Source organism: Prionailurus viverrinus, chromosome B4 (genome assembly GCF_022837055.1).
Source record: "Prionailurus viverrinus isolate Anna chromosome B4, UM_Priviv_1.0, whole genome shotgun sequence".
Lineage (NCBI taxonomy): Eukaryota > Metazoa > Chordata > Mammalia > Carnivora > Felidae > Prionailurus > Prionailurus viverrinus.
The window spans coordinates 66,910,219-66,926,462 of record NC_062567.1 but is presented as its reverse complement, the minus strand read 5'-3'; the positions used below and the strand labels follow the sequence as shown (position 1 = coordinate 66,926,462).

General features: G+C 37.0%; 1 protein-coding gene across 6 annotated transcripts in view; it reads right to left on the bottom strand.

Annotated features, from left to right (window-relative positions):
* PPHLN1 (periphilin 1) overlaps positions 1-16,244 on the bottom strand; it is a 143,483-nt gene that overhangs the window by 125,654 nt on the left and 1,585 nt on the right. For 3 of the 6 annotated variants that reach the window (XM_047864870.1, XM_047864871.1, XM_047864872.1), the window contains 2 exons: positions 7,938-7,980; positions 4,811-4,902 (listed from right to left, as the gene is read on the bottom strand). In XM_047864870.1, coding sequence (XP_047720826.1) covers positions 4,811-4,902; position 7,938 — 93 coding nt within the window. In that variant the 5' untranslated portion in view covers positions 7,939-7,980. Of the gene's footprint in view, positions 1-4,810; positions 4,903-7,937; positions 7,981-9,876; positions 9,895-16,244 lie in introns of those variants that run through there. The other 3 variants (XM_047864876.1, XM_047864873.1, XM_047864875.1) reach the window with 2 other exon arrangements.

The window sequence follows — 16,244 nt, the reverse complement described above, 5'->3', positions numbered from 1 at the left end:
AATTTGTTTACTTTTACTACAATATCCTCATCCATTGAGAACTTCCATAACCTATCATTTTTACCTCAACTCCTGTCATCATCAGCAACTTCAGTGTTCACCTACAATCTGCATTTCTTAACTCTGCATAAGAGTCACCTGATGAACCTTTACACAACACTGATGTTCAGATCCTACCTGCAAGATTAGGGCTTAATTATCTGGATGGGGCCCAGTATTTATGTCACCCAGCTCTTTGGGTGACTTCAATGTATGGTGAAGACTGAGAGCCTCTAGTCGAAATCACTGATCCAAAATCTAGCCTCCAAGTTTTTCTGATCTCAACTCCAATAACCTTCACCCACCCTCCAATCCCACCACCATCCACTGAACTTTAATTATCCAGAACTGTCCTTTCTTGGCAACTCCACACTCCAAATACCAATTGTCTATCTCTCTGTCATTCTCTGGTGTTCAACCTCACTGAGCTTTTCCTGTCCCTCAACCCCTCACTTCTTTCAATCCACTATCCCTCTCACAGCCTTAGTTCCTTTCTGAAACAGCCCATTACACATATTACCTCAATAATTCTGAGTCAGAACCTTCATTATTCTCATCTTTCTGTGCCTACCACTCATTGTGCAATCTTAAATCAATACAACAACCTGCTTTCTCCACTCCTAAACTGGGCTACTTAGGTAATAAAGTGCACATTCCTGTAGACTGGCACCCCCATAATTTACGATGCACAAGCTCACTGCTCCATCATCAAAAGTCTTTTTAAACACCTCTGGTGAAGAGATACCAACAATGGCTATTCCAAATTCAATGTGGCCTCAAGTCTCCCTCTACCTTATCCTAGGAGAAAACAAAGGCTATTAGGTATGAACTTTCTCAAATCCATTATCACACAATGACCTAACTAGAGATCCGAAGCACCCTTCTTATTGATCTTAGGACACTGATAAATGGATTATTCCCATCTTAAAACTCACTGCTCTCCCACTTGGTTTAAACCAGGACTGGTTTAAAGGAATCCCCCTGCCTGGCAATAGCCTACAGCCTCCTGGCAGGTCCCTCTGCCTCCAGTCTTTAAGCCAACTTCCACTGCAGTGTCTTCTATAACACAGCAAGCATATATAATGCAGAATGGTGTAATAAACATTTTATATCACAACTTTTTCCATGTATGATCACAAATATTTCCCACAATTGTCTGAAATTACATTTTTCTCAGCTTAGTTAACATACAGTGTAATCTTGGCTTCAGGCATAGAACCCAGTGATTCATCATTTACATATAACACCCAGTGCTCATCCCAAAAAGTGCCCTCTCCTTAATGCGCATCATCCATTTTCCCCACCGCCATCAATCCTCAGTTTGTTCTCTGTATTTAAGAGTCTCTTATAGTTTGCCTCCCTCTCTGTTTTTATCTTACTTTTCCTTCCCTTCCCTTATTATCATCTGCTAATTTTCTCAAATTCCACATAGGAGTGAAATCATGTGATATCTTTATCTGACTTATTTTGCTTAGCATAATACCCTCCAGTTCCATCCACATTGTGGCAAATGGGAAGATTTCATTCTTTTTCATCACCAGAGTAATATTCCATTGTATATATATACCACATCTTTATCCATTCATCAGTTGATGGACATTTGCGCTCTTTCCAGAATTTGACTATTGTTGATAGCATGGCTATAAACGCTGGGGTGCATGCGACCCTTTGAATCAGCACTCCTACACCCTTTGGATAAATTCTTAGTAGTGCAATTGCTGGTCATAGGGTAATTCTATTTTTAATTTTTTGAGGAACCTCCACTGTTTTCCAGAGCAGCTGCACCAGTTTGCATTCCCACCAACAGTGCAAGAGAGCTCCCCTTTATCCACATCCTCACCAACACCCGTTGTTGCCTGAGTTGTTAATTTTAGCCACTCTGACTGGTGTGAGGTGGTATCTCATTGTGGTTTTGACATGTATGTCCCTGATGATGAGCGAAAGGATGTTGAGCATCCTTTCATCCATCTGTTAGCCATCTAGATGTCTTCTTTGGAAAAGTGTCTATTCATGTCTTCTGCCCATTTCTTCACTGGATTATTTGTTTTTCGGGTGTTGAGTTTGGTAAGTTCTTTATAGATTTTTGATATTAGCCCTTTATCTGCTATGTCCTTTCCAAATATCTTCTCCCATTCCATCAGTTGCCTTTTAGTTTTGTTGATTTCCTTTGCTATGCAGAAGCTTTTTATCTTGATGAGATCCCAACATTTTTGCTTTTCTTTCCCTTTCCTTCAGAGATTCTGTATATAAACCTCTGCCTACATTTTACGTCTCCTAAAACATTCCATTGAGTTCTATAAATGTTGTACCGTTCAACACTCAGAATTGTTTTGAAGATTAAGAAGTTTATATATAAAACTAGCAAGAACTAGTTACATGTAATTATAGTAAGTTACCATTTAAAAGTCATCCCCTCTCTTGGGGCTCCTGGGTGGCATTTCAGCTCAGGTCATGATCATGAATTCAAGTCCCGCACGGTCAGTGCAGAGCCTGCTTGGGATTCTATCTCTCCCCTTCTCCCACTGTCCCTCCCCCATTCATGCACATGTTCTCTCTCATGCAAAATAAACTAAAAAAAAATAAAAATAAAAATAAAATAATCCCCTCTCTAAATGAACCTGATTTTATCATTTGGAGTCATGTGTTACATGAAGGAAAAAAAAAAGCAATTCCTCAAAATTGAAAACAAACTAAAACATATCCATCCATATATCCAGTTGGTGACATAATCACACAGAAAATTCTTTTAAGTATCCTTGAAATACAAATTCCTAGTGGGATACATCCTTGAAAAGGTAGGGGTCCTAAGAATTTTTTTTTCTAAAGTCATCCCTTTTCCCATCCCTGCATTAGTCTCACATGTTTATCTCTATTACCTGTTTGTTTTTTTATGTAAACTATAAGGTAATTTTATCAAGTTGAAAAGAATTTAACTATAAATAAACCTGGAGGGGTGTCTGGTTGGCTCAGTAGGTTGAGCATCTGACTTCAGCTTAGGTCATGATCTCACAATTCCTGAGTTTGAGCCCTGCCTCAGGCTCAGCACAGAGCAGCCTGTTTTGGATCCTTTGTCTTCCTCTCTCAGTCCCTCCCCGGCTCACGTTAGCGTGCTTTCTCAAAAATAAACAAACATAAAAAAAAAAAAAAAAACCTGCAAAGAAATGACACACAGTAATAATTAAGTCAACCCATTCTGAAATATGGTAGGCCTCTTCACCTTGTCAATCTTTTACCTTTTTTTTTCTTCTTTTGGTTGTCAAATGATCCTCTATTGAAATATTTTTCTTTGTAGTTCTTAACTAGCTGGCATTCCACTGTACCACTATTGATATCATCTATGATGTCATGAGTCTGCCAGCCATCAGCACTGCAGCCCACAGATTGGCCAGTTCCCAGGATCTCTTTAATGGTCCCAGAGAGTTCTCTGGCTAAAGATGGGTGCTGCATCTGTCAGGCAATGTCGACAATCTCATCAAAAGTGGTATTTCCACCATGCTTAATGTTTTTCTGCTTCTGTCTCTTGGTGATTCCTTGACAGCTTTGATAATTAGGACAGAGGCAGAAGATACCAATTCAATTTGGGCCTTTCTGCTCCGAATGGTCAGTTTCACTGTAATCCTCAGACCCTTCTAATCACAGGTTACCGTGGTGATGTCATCACCAACCTTTACTGGAGACAGACGCAGGGGGCTGATCTTGGGGACCAGGGCAGACATGGTACCAACTTCCCCACTGCTGCACCTCAGGTATACACTTTGATCACTTTGGGACTGGAATCTCAAACTTTGGCAGCATGGTGGAGGCAACTGGGGTCAGGATGAACCCAGATTTAGGACAACTGCACCTTCACCTCCTCCAAGCCAAAAGCCAAAGAGCCCATCTTTCATCATTTTAGATCAACCCCCTCCTACGTTATAATTGAGGCCAAATGACAATGCTGAATGTGACATTACCAATCTAAATAGGTTGTAAGATTTACTTCAAATATAGAAGTAAAAAAACATATAAACAATTATTTGTTCCCTATGATAGTGTATAATGGATCCATAATATATCTACATACCATCACCACAACCCAAATCCCCTGATGCTTAGAATGTGTCTGTGCAAAAGTTTAAGACTGACAGCTTCTTGACCTTCTACAAACCTTCCTTTGGGTCTCTGCAGAGGATTTTGGGGAAAGAGTACATATATTCATTCAATAAACGCTGAGCTCCTACTATGTGCCAGGTACTAGATGGTGCTGGGAATACAATAATAAGCAAAATAGCAAGCTCCTTGAGAAAAGGTCTCATTAAAACTTCCCAATTCCCAGAGCAACAAAGAGACAAACAGTAGGACAGTACACCAGAAGCTACCTGCCTGCCGCTGAGCTGCCCCTACTTTTTAATTTCACTTTTTAATGTTTCCAATTCGCAAACATTTTTAGGAATAAAGAAAAATAGGTGACAGCTAATAGTAGGAGCAGATGCTCAAATACTCCTTCATTAACTGATGGTCTACCTTTATAAACCTCCATTTTCTTCACAAATTCAATATAAAAACTTACCATTTTAGAAATGTATTTCCATATTTAGAAATCTACATAAATGAAATATTGCCTTTTATTTTCAAACTTTTAACTTTTAAAAGATAAACTTAATGTGTCTATATTTCAACCTAAACTGGTAAATTTTTCACACTTAAAGATTTTGTTAGGAGGCCAAGCTTTGGTGTACAAAATTCACTTCCATACTAGGTTGTGAATTATTCTACATCATTAGCAACTTACACTGGGGTGACTTCGAGGAGGTACTCGTTCTCTTGGAAGTCTTTCATAGTCATATCGTCCCTCAGACCACATTTCATCTCTTCTGTAAGCCACTAAACAAAAAGGAACCAAAGAATTACAGTTTTTATGTTTTTAGGAAGTAGTAGAGAAGATTTAAAAAAACAAGTAGTTATTTTCCAACCAGTATTTTCCAGAGATACTTAATGAAAACAATATAAGTGACCAAAGGAAAAAAAGAATGATTAAGGCAATTCTCCCTCCAAATAATTTTGAAATGTTCTTTTAAAAAAAATATAATAGAAAGCTCCACCTTCCATTTTGAAGGCTTTTTAAAGCTTCAAAGAGCTGTTCCCATCAACTATAGTAAAAAGATCCCTAAGACCCCAAATATTTCTTCATTCTCATAGTAAAAATTAGAAAAGATTCATTCTCCTGAATAACTTAAAACTCTGATCAGCAAGCAATGCTACTCCTATTTCTTGGTGGATGGTTTCTATAACACTAAGTTTTTTGTTTTTCTACAGTCTTGGAGCTTATCTCCTCTATATGTTCAATGAAATGGTTAACCAAAAAAAGTGTTAAAAACTTTAAGTGTTAAATCCTATAAAAACACACTCAACAAACCCCAAAATAGAGCACTCTCGATCTTGCTTTTAATACCGTAGATTTATTTTAATGCAAAGACACTCTCATAAAATTTGAAATTAAAAGTTCTATCAACATTTTTCACATTTAGGGTGCAGAGAGAGGCTTCCTACTTTGAGAGCTGATATGTTCTAGGTGGAGGGCTAATGCAGGAAGAAGATGAGAAAAGGGTGCAGGAAATAGCCTGAAGGTCATTTCTATGAAATCTCAATACAATAGATCAGTGGTTGGCAAACTTCTTTGTAAAGGATCAGACTAATATTTTCAGCCTTGCAGGTCACAGGTCTGTCGTAACTACTCAATTCTACTGTTATAATATGAAAGCAGCCATAGACAATACATATAAATGTAGCAGTGTGGTCATGTTCCAAAAAATTTTTTATTTACAAAAACAGGCAGGCAGCCCACAGGCAGCAGCTCAATAACCACCAGAGTCGATGAGAAATGGTTAACAGGCAGAACCAGGAGAAAATGAAGCAGGTTCTGACCCAAGAACTATGAACCATCTGATATGTAGAAGGATGATCACGAGCAAGAACTGAAAATGGGACTGGTACTAACTCAGGGCCTTTTAGTACATACAAAATAGAGCAACAAGTCCAGCTCTAGTCCGCAGAGTTGTGAAGAAGGAAAATTTCTCAGAGAAGATACATGTCAAAAGATTTTTGGTGGCTCTTTATGACGTAGTAACCCTAAAGGGGAAAAAAGAGATGACATCCCATCTTGGCAATACAGAATTCTATGGTCTAAGAAAAAAACAAAGCCTAAAAGATGAGGGCAGTATTTTTTGACACTATCCATAGTACAAACAATCTTAATTTTCTCTGTAAAAACAAACCTACAATATTTTCTAATACAAATAGACCCAATAAAATGAACTAATGCCAATATGCCCAGAAAAATCTTAAGTCACAAATTAGCTCTAACATTAATCAACCTGAATTCCAGGTCCATAATCAGACGTCATTAAGAATGTTATTTCAAAGTAACCAATATTTTAGGTACAAGACCTGATGGAAGCTTGGAAGTTGAAAAAAAAAGAAAAGAAATTGTCAAAATTACTCCACCTATCCCACTTTTACTGAATCCATCATTTATCCTACTTGAGAGACAGTAGAGAAAAGCAGCAACCAAATGAAACCAAATCACAGAAAAAAAAATGAACACAAAAGAAAATGCACAAATGATATGAAGTCCGTTCACAAAAGAGTAAATACAATGACTCAATCTTTTCAAAAGATGCTCAACTTTCTTCAAAATAAGAAAAATGAAAACGAAAACTATAATGGAATACTAATTTTCACCCAAAGCTCTGCAAAAATCAAACTCCTTTGACTAGAGTAAGAAAAGCAACACTCTCCTATATTAACAAAACAAGTATACTTTGGTACAGACTGGGAAAAAAACTGGCAATTAATATTAAATATTAAATGCACATATGCTTTGACCCGGTAATTCAACTTTTATGTATACTTCCATAGGTGAACAGCAAAGACTGAAACCAACCTAAAATGATGGTCAGGAGGGTACAGAATAAATAAAATGTTGTACATTCATATAAAGGATCATTATATGATTCATTGAAAGCCATTTCAAAGAAAAGTCACCCCATATATAATATAGAAAGAATGCCGAGATACACTGGTAAGTAAGAAACAACAAAGGGTAGGGGCGCCTGGGTGGCGCAGTCGGTTAAGCGTCCGACTTCAGCCAGGTCACGATCTCGCGGTCCGTGAGTTCGAGCCCCGCGTCAGGCTCTGGGCTGATGGCTCAGAGCCTGGAGCCTGTTTCCGATTCTGTGTCTCCCTCTCTCTCTGCCCCTCCCCCATTCATGCTCTGTCTCTCTCTGTCCCAAAAATAAATAAACGTTGAAAAAAAGATTATAAAAAAAAAAAAAGAAACAACAAAGGGTAGATTAATATGTTGAATATGCTGCCACTCTGGGAAAATATAAAGACAGGATATGAATATATATGCATGCGCACAGAATACTTCTGGGAGTATAAGCAAGAAAAGGAACAGTGCCTGCCACTGGGGAGAACTGGGTGGCTGAGTATAGGAAGGTGAATATTTTCAATGCATGTTTTATATACATTCTATGACCCATAACAAAAATAAAGAACTATATTTAAAGGTCTTGGAAATTGTTTAATAAGCATCTCAGTCAAAGGCACATGTGACTCTAGATCTCAGGATTTTGAGTTCAAGCCCTATGTGGGGTACAGATTAAAATAAAACTTTAAAAAAATGTTTTTATTTAAAAACATAAGCATAACGTGTAAAGTGATGGCAAAAACTATGAATATAAATTAATGAACTTAAGGAAAACAAGTAAGAGTAAGATTCTGTAATTAATGAAACAAAAATAAATTACAAGAGTTCTAAAGAAATACTATACAGATTCTTAACTAGATATAACACTACGATATTAAAATTACTGGCTTCCCACAAAAAATGTAAGAATAACTACTATACTACTTACTTGAGTCCTTTCAGGAATCAAATATAAAGTTTTCAACAATCTCCTGTAGGAGGGGGGGAAAAATACAGACATAAGGATTTGTGTCTGTATAAATCAACCAATGGAGAAAAATAATTAACCCTTCATTATTTGTATAAATAAAACCCTAAGAACAAAAAAGTATGACCATTAGTAAGCCGAACTCCCTTCAAACACATTTTTAAAAATAGAAGAGATTATTTTGACCACAAGAGGCCACCCAAGTTTCATAAGAATAACCTAATTATATTAAAAGAATTCTCCTAATTTTGCCAGTTCAGAGCTGGGCAGGACAGTTTTCTTACCCTTATCTTTGAAAGAAATGCTTGAGATTTTTAAGGCAATTTTCATCTAGAATATTAAGAATGCTGGCTTTAAAATATCTCACCTATTTAAAAAAAAATCTAGTATCCTTAATCTGGAAATCCCTACAGTTTTATATTGGCAATAAATAGTCCCATGTTCAAAAATCATCCCAAAATCAAGGCAAGAATCATCAACTCATCAAAAAATACTGTATCTACTAGATAAAAATTTGATGAAGAACTTTTTGTTTAGATTTGAGGACAGCTGACACCCAACATTACATTAGTTTCAGGTGTACAACATGGTAATTACACATTATGCTATGCTCACAAACGTAGCTACCATCTGTCACCATATATCACTATTACAATGTCATTGACTATATTCTCTATGCTGTGCTTTTTTACTCCTGTGACTTCATTCCAGAACTTGCACCCTGTAATCTCCCATGATGGAGAACTTTTAACACTTTCCCCCAAAAGAAATAAAGTGCACTGAGCAAGTTTAGGTAAAATGAAGACAGTAACAACAAATAAGTAATGTGCATATCATGATGGAAATTGCAAATCTATGAACCAGTCTTATCTTAAAAAAAAAAAAAAAAAAAAAAAAAGTGGGGAATCTAAGTCTACTCAAGCCTGTAGCTCTATCTACCACTTTACCAGAAACTCAAAGGATAGGAGTGGCTCTACTGGAAAGATTAGGCCCATTTAATTGCTACATAGAAATTCTGTGCTCACTAGCCACATGCAAAAATAAAGTTCTTTTTACAGTCTTAAATTTAGAGGTCACTCCTGATCTAGTTCCTTTTTCTGCCTGGAAGTCTACAAGACAAATAATAGAATTTTATTGTTATTACCTCAAAAGATTTCTACTTTAATTAATCAATCTACAATTTACAGAAGCTTAAAAAAAAGTAGCAAAGAAAGTCAAATTGGAAACAAAACAGCAAGTACAAGGCAAAATTAAAAATATAATAAGAATTCAAAATAGAATGCCTAGAATATACACCATCAAGAGACAAGAGACCAATTAAATGTATTTGTGAAAGAGTTAAATATGAACAAAATGAATCAAAGCTAAAATCTGGAGATGACTCAACAAGTGGAAGCAGAAAAAAGCCACAATAAATGTACATTTTCTGATAGAAACTTACCATTCAATGAGTATGTTGTTTTAGTTTGGGAAGATGAAAAGTGTTGGATGGGAGTGATGGTTGCAACAATGTGAATGTACTTATTAATACCCATGAATTGTATATTTAATGGTTAGAATGGTAAATTCTATGTGTATTTTAACACAGTAAAAGACAAAAACAAAAACATGAATTTATCTGGCAAACTCCCAGATGAATTTGCTGAATATAACTACCACTTCTGTAGGGTATCAATCTGTATATTAAACTTAATTTCTACTAGAAACAAACAGCCAACAATGAAACAACTACTCATTGCACTAACGTTACTACTATTTCAATTCCTACAGTTAATCCTAAAACAGTTTTGCATATTTAACTCCGTGTTTGATGATGCCCCAGTGGAGTATTCATCTTACAGGGAGCTATCGAAATCAGTTAAATGTAAAAATGTTTAGTAAATAAATAAATTCTCTTTACTTTAAAAAGTTGAGGGGCACCTGGGTGGCTCAGTCGGTTGAGTGTCTGACTCTTGATTTCGGCTCAGGTCATGATCTCATGGTTTGTGAGACAGAGCCCCGCCTTGGGCTCTGCGCTGACAGAGTGGAAGCCTGCTTGGGATTCTCACGCGCACGCACTCTCTCTCTCTCAAAATAAATAAATATAAACATTTAAAAAATAATAAATAAAAATAAAAGAAAGATCTTAATTTAAAATTTCAATTACTATACACAATTGAATAATTCTATAAAAGGAAATTAGTTTCCTTTACAAAAAATAATAAATTGCTTAAATGTCTATAACACAATGATTAAATATAAACATTAGACTATACTCTTCTGTAACAATTATTTCATTTTTTAAAGCTATCTCTTACTGGTGAGTATGCTAAATATTGACCTCTTTACAGAATATACAGGTATCTAGTTCTTAGATGTACTCTTACTATACCTATTAATGTTTTTACGAAATAGCACTATCAGAATACAATGCTTTATTATCTAAATTACCATATATTTTCAGAATAAAGAATATAAAAATAGTAGAACACTACAAAATGGTAAGACTAAATACAGCTTGGTGGAGTAAAATAATTATCATCCACCAGTATTTAACACTTCAAAAATTCAAACAGCACTGGTGAAGCCCATGTCAAATTATAAAACATCCCCTATTCTTAAGAAATCTATATAATTAGGCAAACAGGAGTATAAATAGAATATTCCATATGCAACCTTGTACTGTTAGTAAAACAAAAAAGAAGACACAGTTTGAGGATTACATACAAAAGAAAAGAAATAATATTAGGCAGTAAAGAAGATAGGTCATAAACTGAATCTTGAATTAAGACAACAGAGAAGGGAAAAGGTAATCTTTTCAACAACCTTCTGATTAGCAGCATATGTTATTTATGACATTATCCAGATTTAGGAAATTGACCGATTCCACAACTAGAAGCCAATCATCTAAATTTAAACAAAGATGCTCTCATTGAAGTGATCATATTACTTACCGTGTAATCACTTCACTAATCTCCCATTAGTGGAGTCTCAGAAGTACTCCAGTAAAGTTCTCTGATCCAAAAGGATATGAAAACTGAAGAACAGAACTGTAAAATGGAAGGACCCTCTATATCACAATAAGGCAGAGAACAGAATTAGAATTCAGTATGGAGAACATAAGCTTCATCTAGAAGTTTGCTAAGAACTAGTTCTAAATTATAAAAATTGCATTCTCTTATGCCATATTCATTAGAGAGTATGTTTAATATACCATCATGGTATATTTAATCCAGAAAAGAAATAAACCTTTCTCAGAACACTCCACTAAGCCAATCATTATTATGTTAACTTCAGTTGAGGGGTAAGAGGATAGGGAAGATGGGAATTTGGTCATAGTAGCCTAGAAACTGAGAAAACACAAAGTCACAGGCAATAATCCTTGTGTCAAACCATTCACACTTTGAATCCACAGTTAGATCTATTTTCCATCTTATCCAAACTGGTTATGGTAGCAGTAATTTTTCAACTTATCCAAACTGGTTCTAGTAGCAGCTTAAACTATAGAATAACTGTGCACACTGCTCTTTTTGGCCCTAAACACATTTACAATAAAAAAAAAAAAAAAAAACTCAGAATAAAAAAAAATAGCTTTCCCTCCTCTCTAAACCCATTCCTTTCACTCTTTATTTTCATTAATAACTACTTTAATAGCAAACCATGGTTAGTGAATAGAAAAGCCCCATATGACCTCATACTCTAGATGAGCATTAGACCTTTGCACAGGCAATTCCAACCCCCACTCCCACCCCAACCTACAATGCTTTTCTCCAGGTATCTGGTTAACTTCCTCATCCCTCAATATTCACCTTCTTAATGTCACCTGCCTACCAGACCGCCCTAAATCACTGCACTAGTTATCTAAGATATTATGTAAATTATTTTTGATGCATATTATTGGTCCCTTGCTACTAAGAATATGAACAATATGAAAGCAGGGATCTCTATGTTATTCAATGATTAATATTAAGCACCTAGAACAATTTACACAATGTGTTCAGTGTTCATGGAGTCAATTTATTAATGCTGGTAATATGGCCCCTCTAGATAAATGTTTTCACTTCCATCCTGACTCCATTCAAGCAGATGTCTCACAGACATCTGCAATTCAACATGCCAATAGTTCACACTTCTCAGAAACCTGCTTCATCTCCTGTCTTCCCCATTTTAGTCAATGACACCACCAGGTACCCAACAGCCCAAATCAGAAACCCGAATCACACAAGACCCAGAACTTTTCATATTTAACTATTCATTAAATCCAATTATTTCTTTCACCTCAATATATAAATATCAGATGTTCCTAGTCTAGCCATTGGACTCCCCAGTAGGAAAACACTGGTCTCCCTGCTTCTTCCTCACTCTAGAAATTGTAGCCAGAATGCTCACCCTGGTAAGACATCTGATTTAAAAATCTCTCAGTGGGTCCCCACCAGGGTTGAATGAGGATTCAACCCTAACCTTAAAAAAAGGCTTATCTGTGACCTTGCTTCGGCCTTTCTAGCTTCACCCCCACCATTTCCCCAATAGTCTCCAGAACCTCCAGACTTATCAAACTTGTTTTTGTTCTGTAAGTGTGCCACTATTTCTCACCACCACAGTTTGGCATGCTTTTCCTCTGCCTAGATCTTAGCTGCCTTCAACGTCTACTCTTCCTTCAGGATGCACTTAAATGTCAGGTTCTCTTATATTCTCCAGAAAGAACAATGTTGTTCTTTCTTTGGGCCTCTTGAAGTATCTTGCTATGACAGTACTATATAGCATCATATGCAATTTACTTTTCTTCCACTCCTTCCTCTCAAACTCAACACTACTGCAAAGGCAATGACCGTGTGCCTCTCTTACTCCTGTTGTTTAGCAGGGTAAAGGTGTTTATTAAATACTGGCTGAATAAACAGACATACTATTCATATGACCTCCACATGAGCCATTCTGGGGAACCTGAATACTGATTTATACCTTTTAATTACAGGTTCCCCCTGCTCTCTCAAGTTCAATTTATGCCACTTTGCTTTTGCCAAGACCTACATTAGTACCTGTTTACGCTAACCAAAAGAAATCAAAAGAAGATTTTTGCTTTTACAAAACATTAATTACCTCTTTCTTTAATGCCATTCAGCTTACGAAATGCTTCGGGGAGTGGGGCAAACACGTACTCAGAAAACTTCCAACAAGCACTATAAGATTATGGTTCCTGGGCACCTGGATGGCTCAGTCATTGGAATATGGGACTCTTAATCTCAGGGTTGTGAGTTTGGGCCCCATGTCGGGTATAGAGATTACTTTTAAAAAAGTAAAATCTTAAAAAAAGGTTATGATTATGGCTCCTACCACAATTCTCATGACACTAATGCCACTTCATTCTTGAGAAAAAGGTATCAATGAGAATCCTTTAGTTCTAGCACTTAAAGCAGTGCTTACCACTGGCTGCACATAAGAATCATCTAAAGAGCTGTAAAAATACCAATGTTTAGGTCCCGTCCTCTGAAATCTCTATATAATTGGCCTGGGATGGAACACTTCCACTTTTCAAAAATTTTAAACTACTCTCATCTCAAGATGAGATACACTGACCTTAAAGCAAGGTAAACATTTTCCATACACCCTAAATTGAAACAAGAAGCTCTTAAGGACTGCCTTGAGTCTAAAAATTAGATAATACTATTTTTATTGAAAAATGTTTAAGGGGCACCTGGGTGGCTCAGTTGGTTAAGCGTCCAACCTCAGCTCAGGTCATGATCTTGCGGTCCGTGAGTTCGAGCCCCGCGTCAGGCTCTGGGCTGATGGCTCAGAGCCTGGAGCCTGCTTCCGATTCTGTGTCTCCCTCTCTCTCTGTCCCTCCCCCATTCATGTTCTGTCTCTCTCTGTCTCAAAAATAAATAAACGTTAAAAAAAAAAATTTTTTTTTTAAAAAAAGAAAAATGTTTAAAATTCCAGAACTAAATTAAAAATGTCTTTTTGAACATATTGAAGGTCTGTGGAAAAAAAAAAAAAACTAACACGAATGCCAATTAACATGGTCAAAATAGAGCAAAATATCTACTAAAATTAATCACTGTTCAGTGGTCATGGAGAGAGAAGCATAGGAAAGTTAAAGTCAAGAGTGTCGCCTGGGTGGCTCAGTCGGTTAAGCGATGGACTCTTGATCTTGGCTCAGGTCATGACCTCACGTATAGTGAGTTCGAGCCCACACTGGGCTCTGCACTGACAGCATGGATCCTGCCTGGAATTCTCTTTTCTCTCTCTGCCCCTTTCTCCCCCACCCTTCTCTCTCTCAAAATAAATAAACAAATATGGAAAAAAAATTTTTTTAAAGCCAAGAAAAGTTAAATAAAGTCTTGAGAGATTGCTCAAATGTGGATGTATGATGGTAGAATCTGAAAGAAGGTAAAGGAATTATTATGGAAGATGTGCCTGAGAAAGATGGAACTGACCAAAGCAGATCTGCATTGTAAAGGAATGGGAAAAAAGCCTGCACAGGAATAACAGGCTTTCATTTTCTTCCCTTTAGTAGATATTATCTCTCCTATCCCACATAAAGCACAGAGGCTCTGAAAAGCTCAAATCACAGAGCAAAAGCCTGGAATCAGTCAAGTATGCATAACTTTTTTTTTTTATGCTTATTTATTTTTTAAGAGCGAGAGAGACAGAACATGAGAAGGGGAAGGACAGAGAGAGAGACAGAGAATCCAAAGAAGGCTCCAAGCTCTGAGCTGTCAGCACAGAGCCCGATGTGGGGCTCGAACTCCTGAAACGTGAGATCATGACCTGAGCCAAAGTCAGACGCCCAACCAACTGAGCCACCCAGGCACCTCATGTATGCATAACTTTAAATCCCAAGCCCCTTCCATCATATCGCATTGCTTCACAAAGGTGAGAGGCAAAGACAGAACAAATTCAAGGGCATTAAAAGCTCAGAGGGAAAAGCTAGAGAAGTTCACTGTAGGTTTTTAAGTCTAGAAATAAGTTGAAAGAAAAATGTCATTCCAGAAGACTGACCTGGCAGTATACAAAATAGATTAAAGAAGAAAGAGACTAAAGGTAAGGAGACCACTGATTGCTTCAGAATAACCATATAACTTCAAGTGCTGCATTACTAGTTTCACAATTTACTTTTCAGTGCTTTAAGGATACCTCTTATGTAAGCCCCACTGCAATGTATTAAATGCTTAGGAAATTCCTGATTGTTCAGTGTAAATGATCAAGTAACTGAAATTATACAAGTAGACAAAAATACCAGATGTTTGTCTATCTATGCTTACAAATCTAAATCTTACTGCACTTCAGTCTTAACTGATCAGCCTCCTTCCAGTCTTTCACCCTCTATTTCACCTTTCAAAATGGATATTCAGTTAACTTTGCTGATACATCATCCACACCTGAAGTTTCCCTGATCAAGAATCCAGATTTTTCACATTAACTAACTGTAACAAATCCAAACTCCTCTGCCCTTCATATGATCCTTCTATCCTCTCACCTAAACTCTAGTTCTCTCCAAAAAGATCATTCATGCCAGCTTCCTCACTGTGCCACAAAGTAACACACACCAGCCTGGAGCTGTTTGACATATTTTCCAAACTACAATACCTCTTTCCATTCTCTCATTCAACTTCAAACCAACCATGAAGACTCAGCTCAAAATCTAGTATTCTCCTCAAAGCCCATTTCTATACCATACCAACACTAAAGCAGATTCCAAACTGGTGACTGGAAGGCCACATGACACATGTCTGACCCAGGTTTGTTTGTTTGTTTGTTTGTTTTTTTCTATAAAACTTTATTCCATTGACAACACTTAACTGGCAGAGATCACTTTTAAAAACCATGTTTCCAACTGTTATTGAAACAACTACATGCTCTGGCAACACTGGGATCATGTTCACACAGCCACTATCAGCTGAAGCTAAATAGCAGCCGACCCCTTTCCAAAGCTTCTTCCATTTTAAAGTCAAAGGACATGTCAACTGCTTGACTTCTGAGACTACCTGCAGCAACTGAAATCAAAGAAATACCTGGGGGCACCTGAGTGGCTCAGTCAATTAAGCATCTGACTTCGGCTCAGGTCCCCAAGTGTGGCTCTGTGCTGACAGCTCAGAGTCTGGAGCCTGCTTCAGATTCTGTGTCTCCCTCTCTCTGTGTCCCTCCCCTACTCATGCTCACTGTCTCTCTCTCTCAAAAAAAAAAATAAACGGAAGGAAGGAAGGAAGGAAGGAAGGAAGGAAGGAAGGAAGGAAGGACCTGCCTATTAGGCACTAGTTACAAAAATTAACAAGACAAATAACAGTCCCT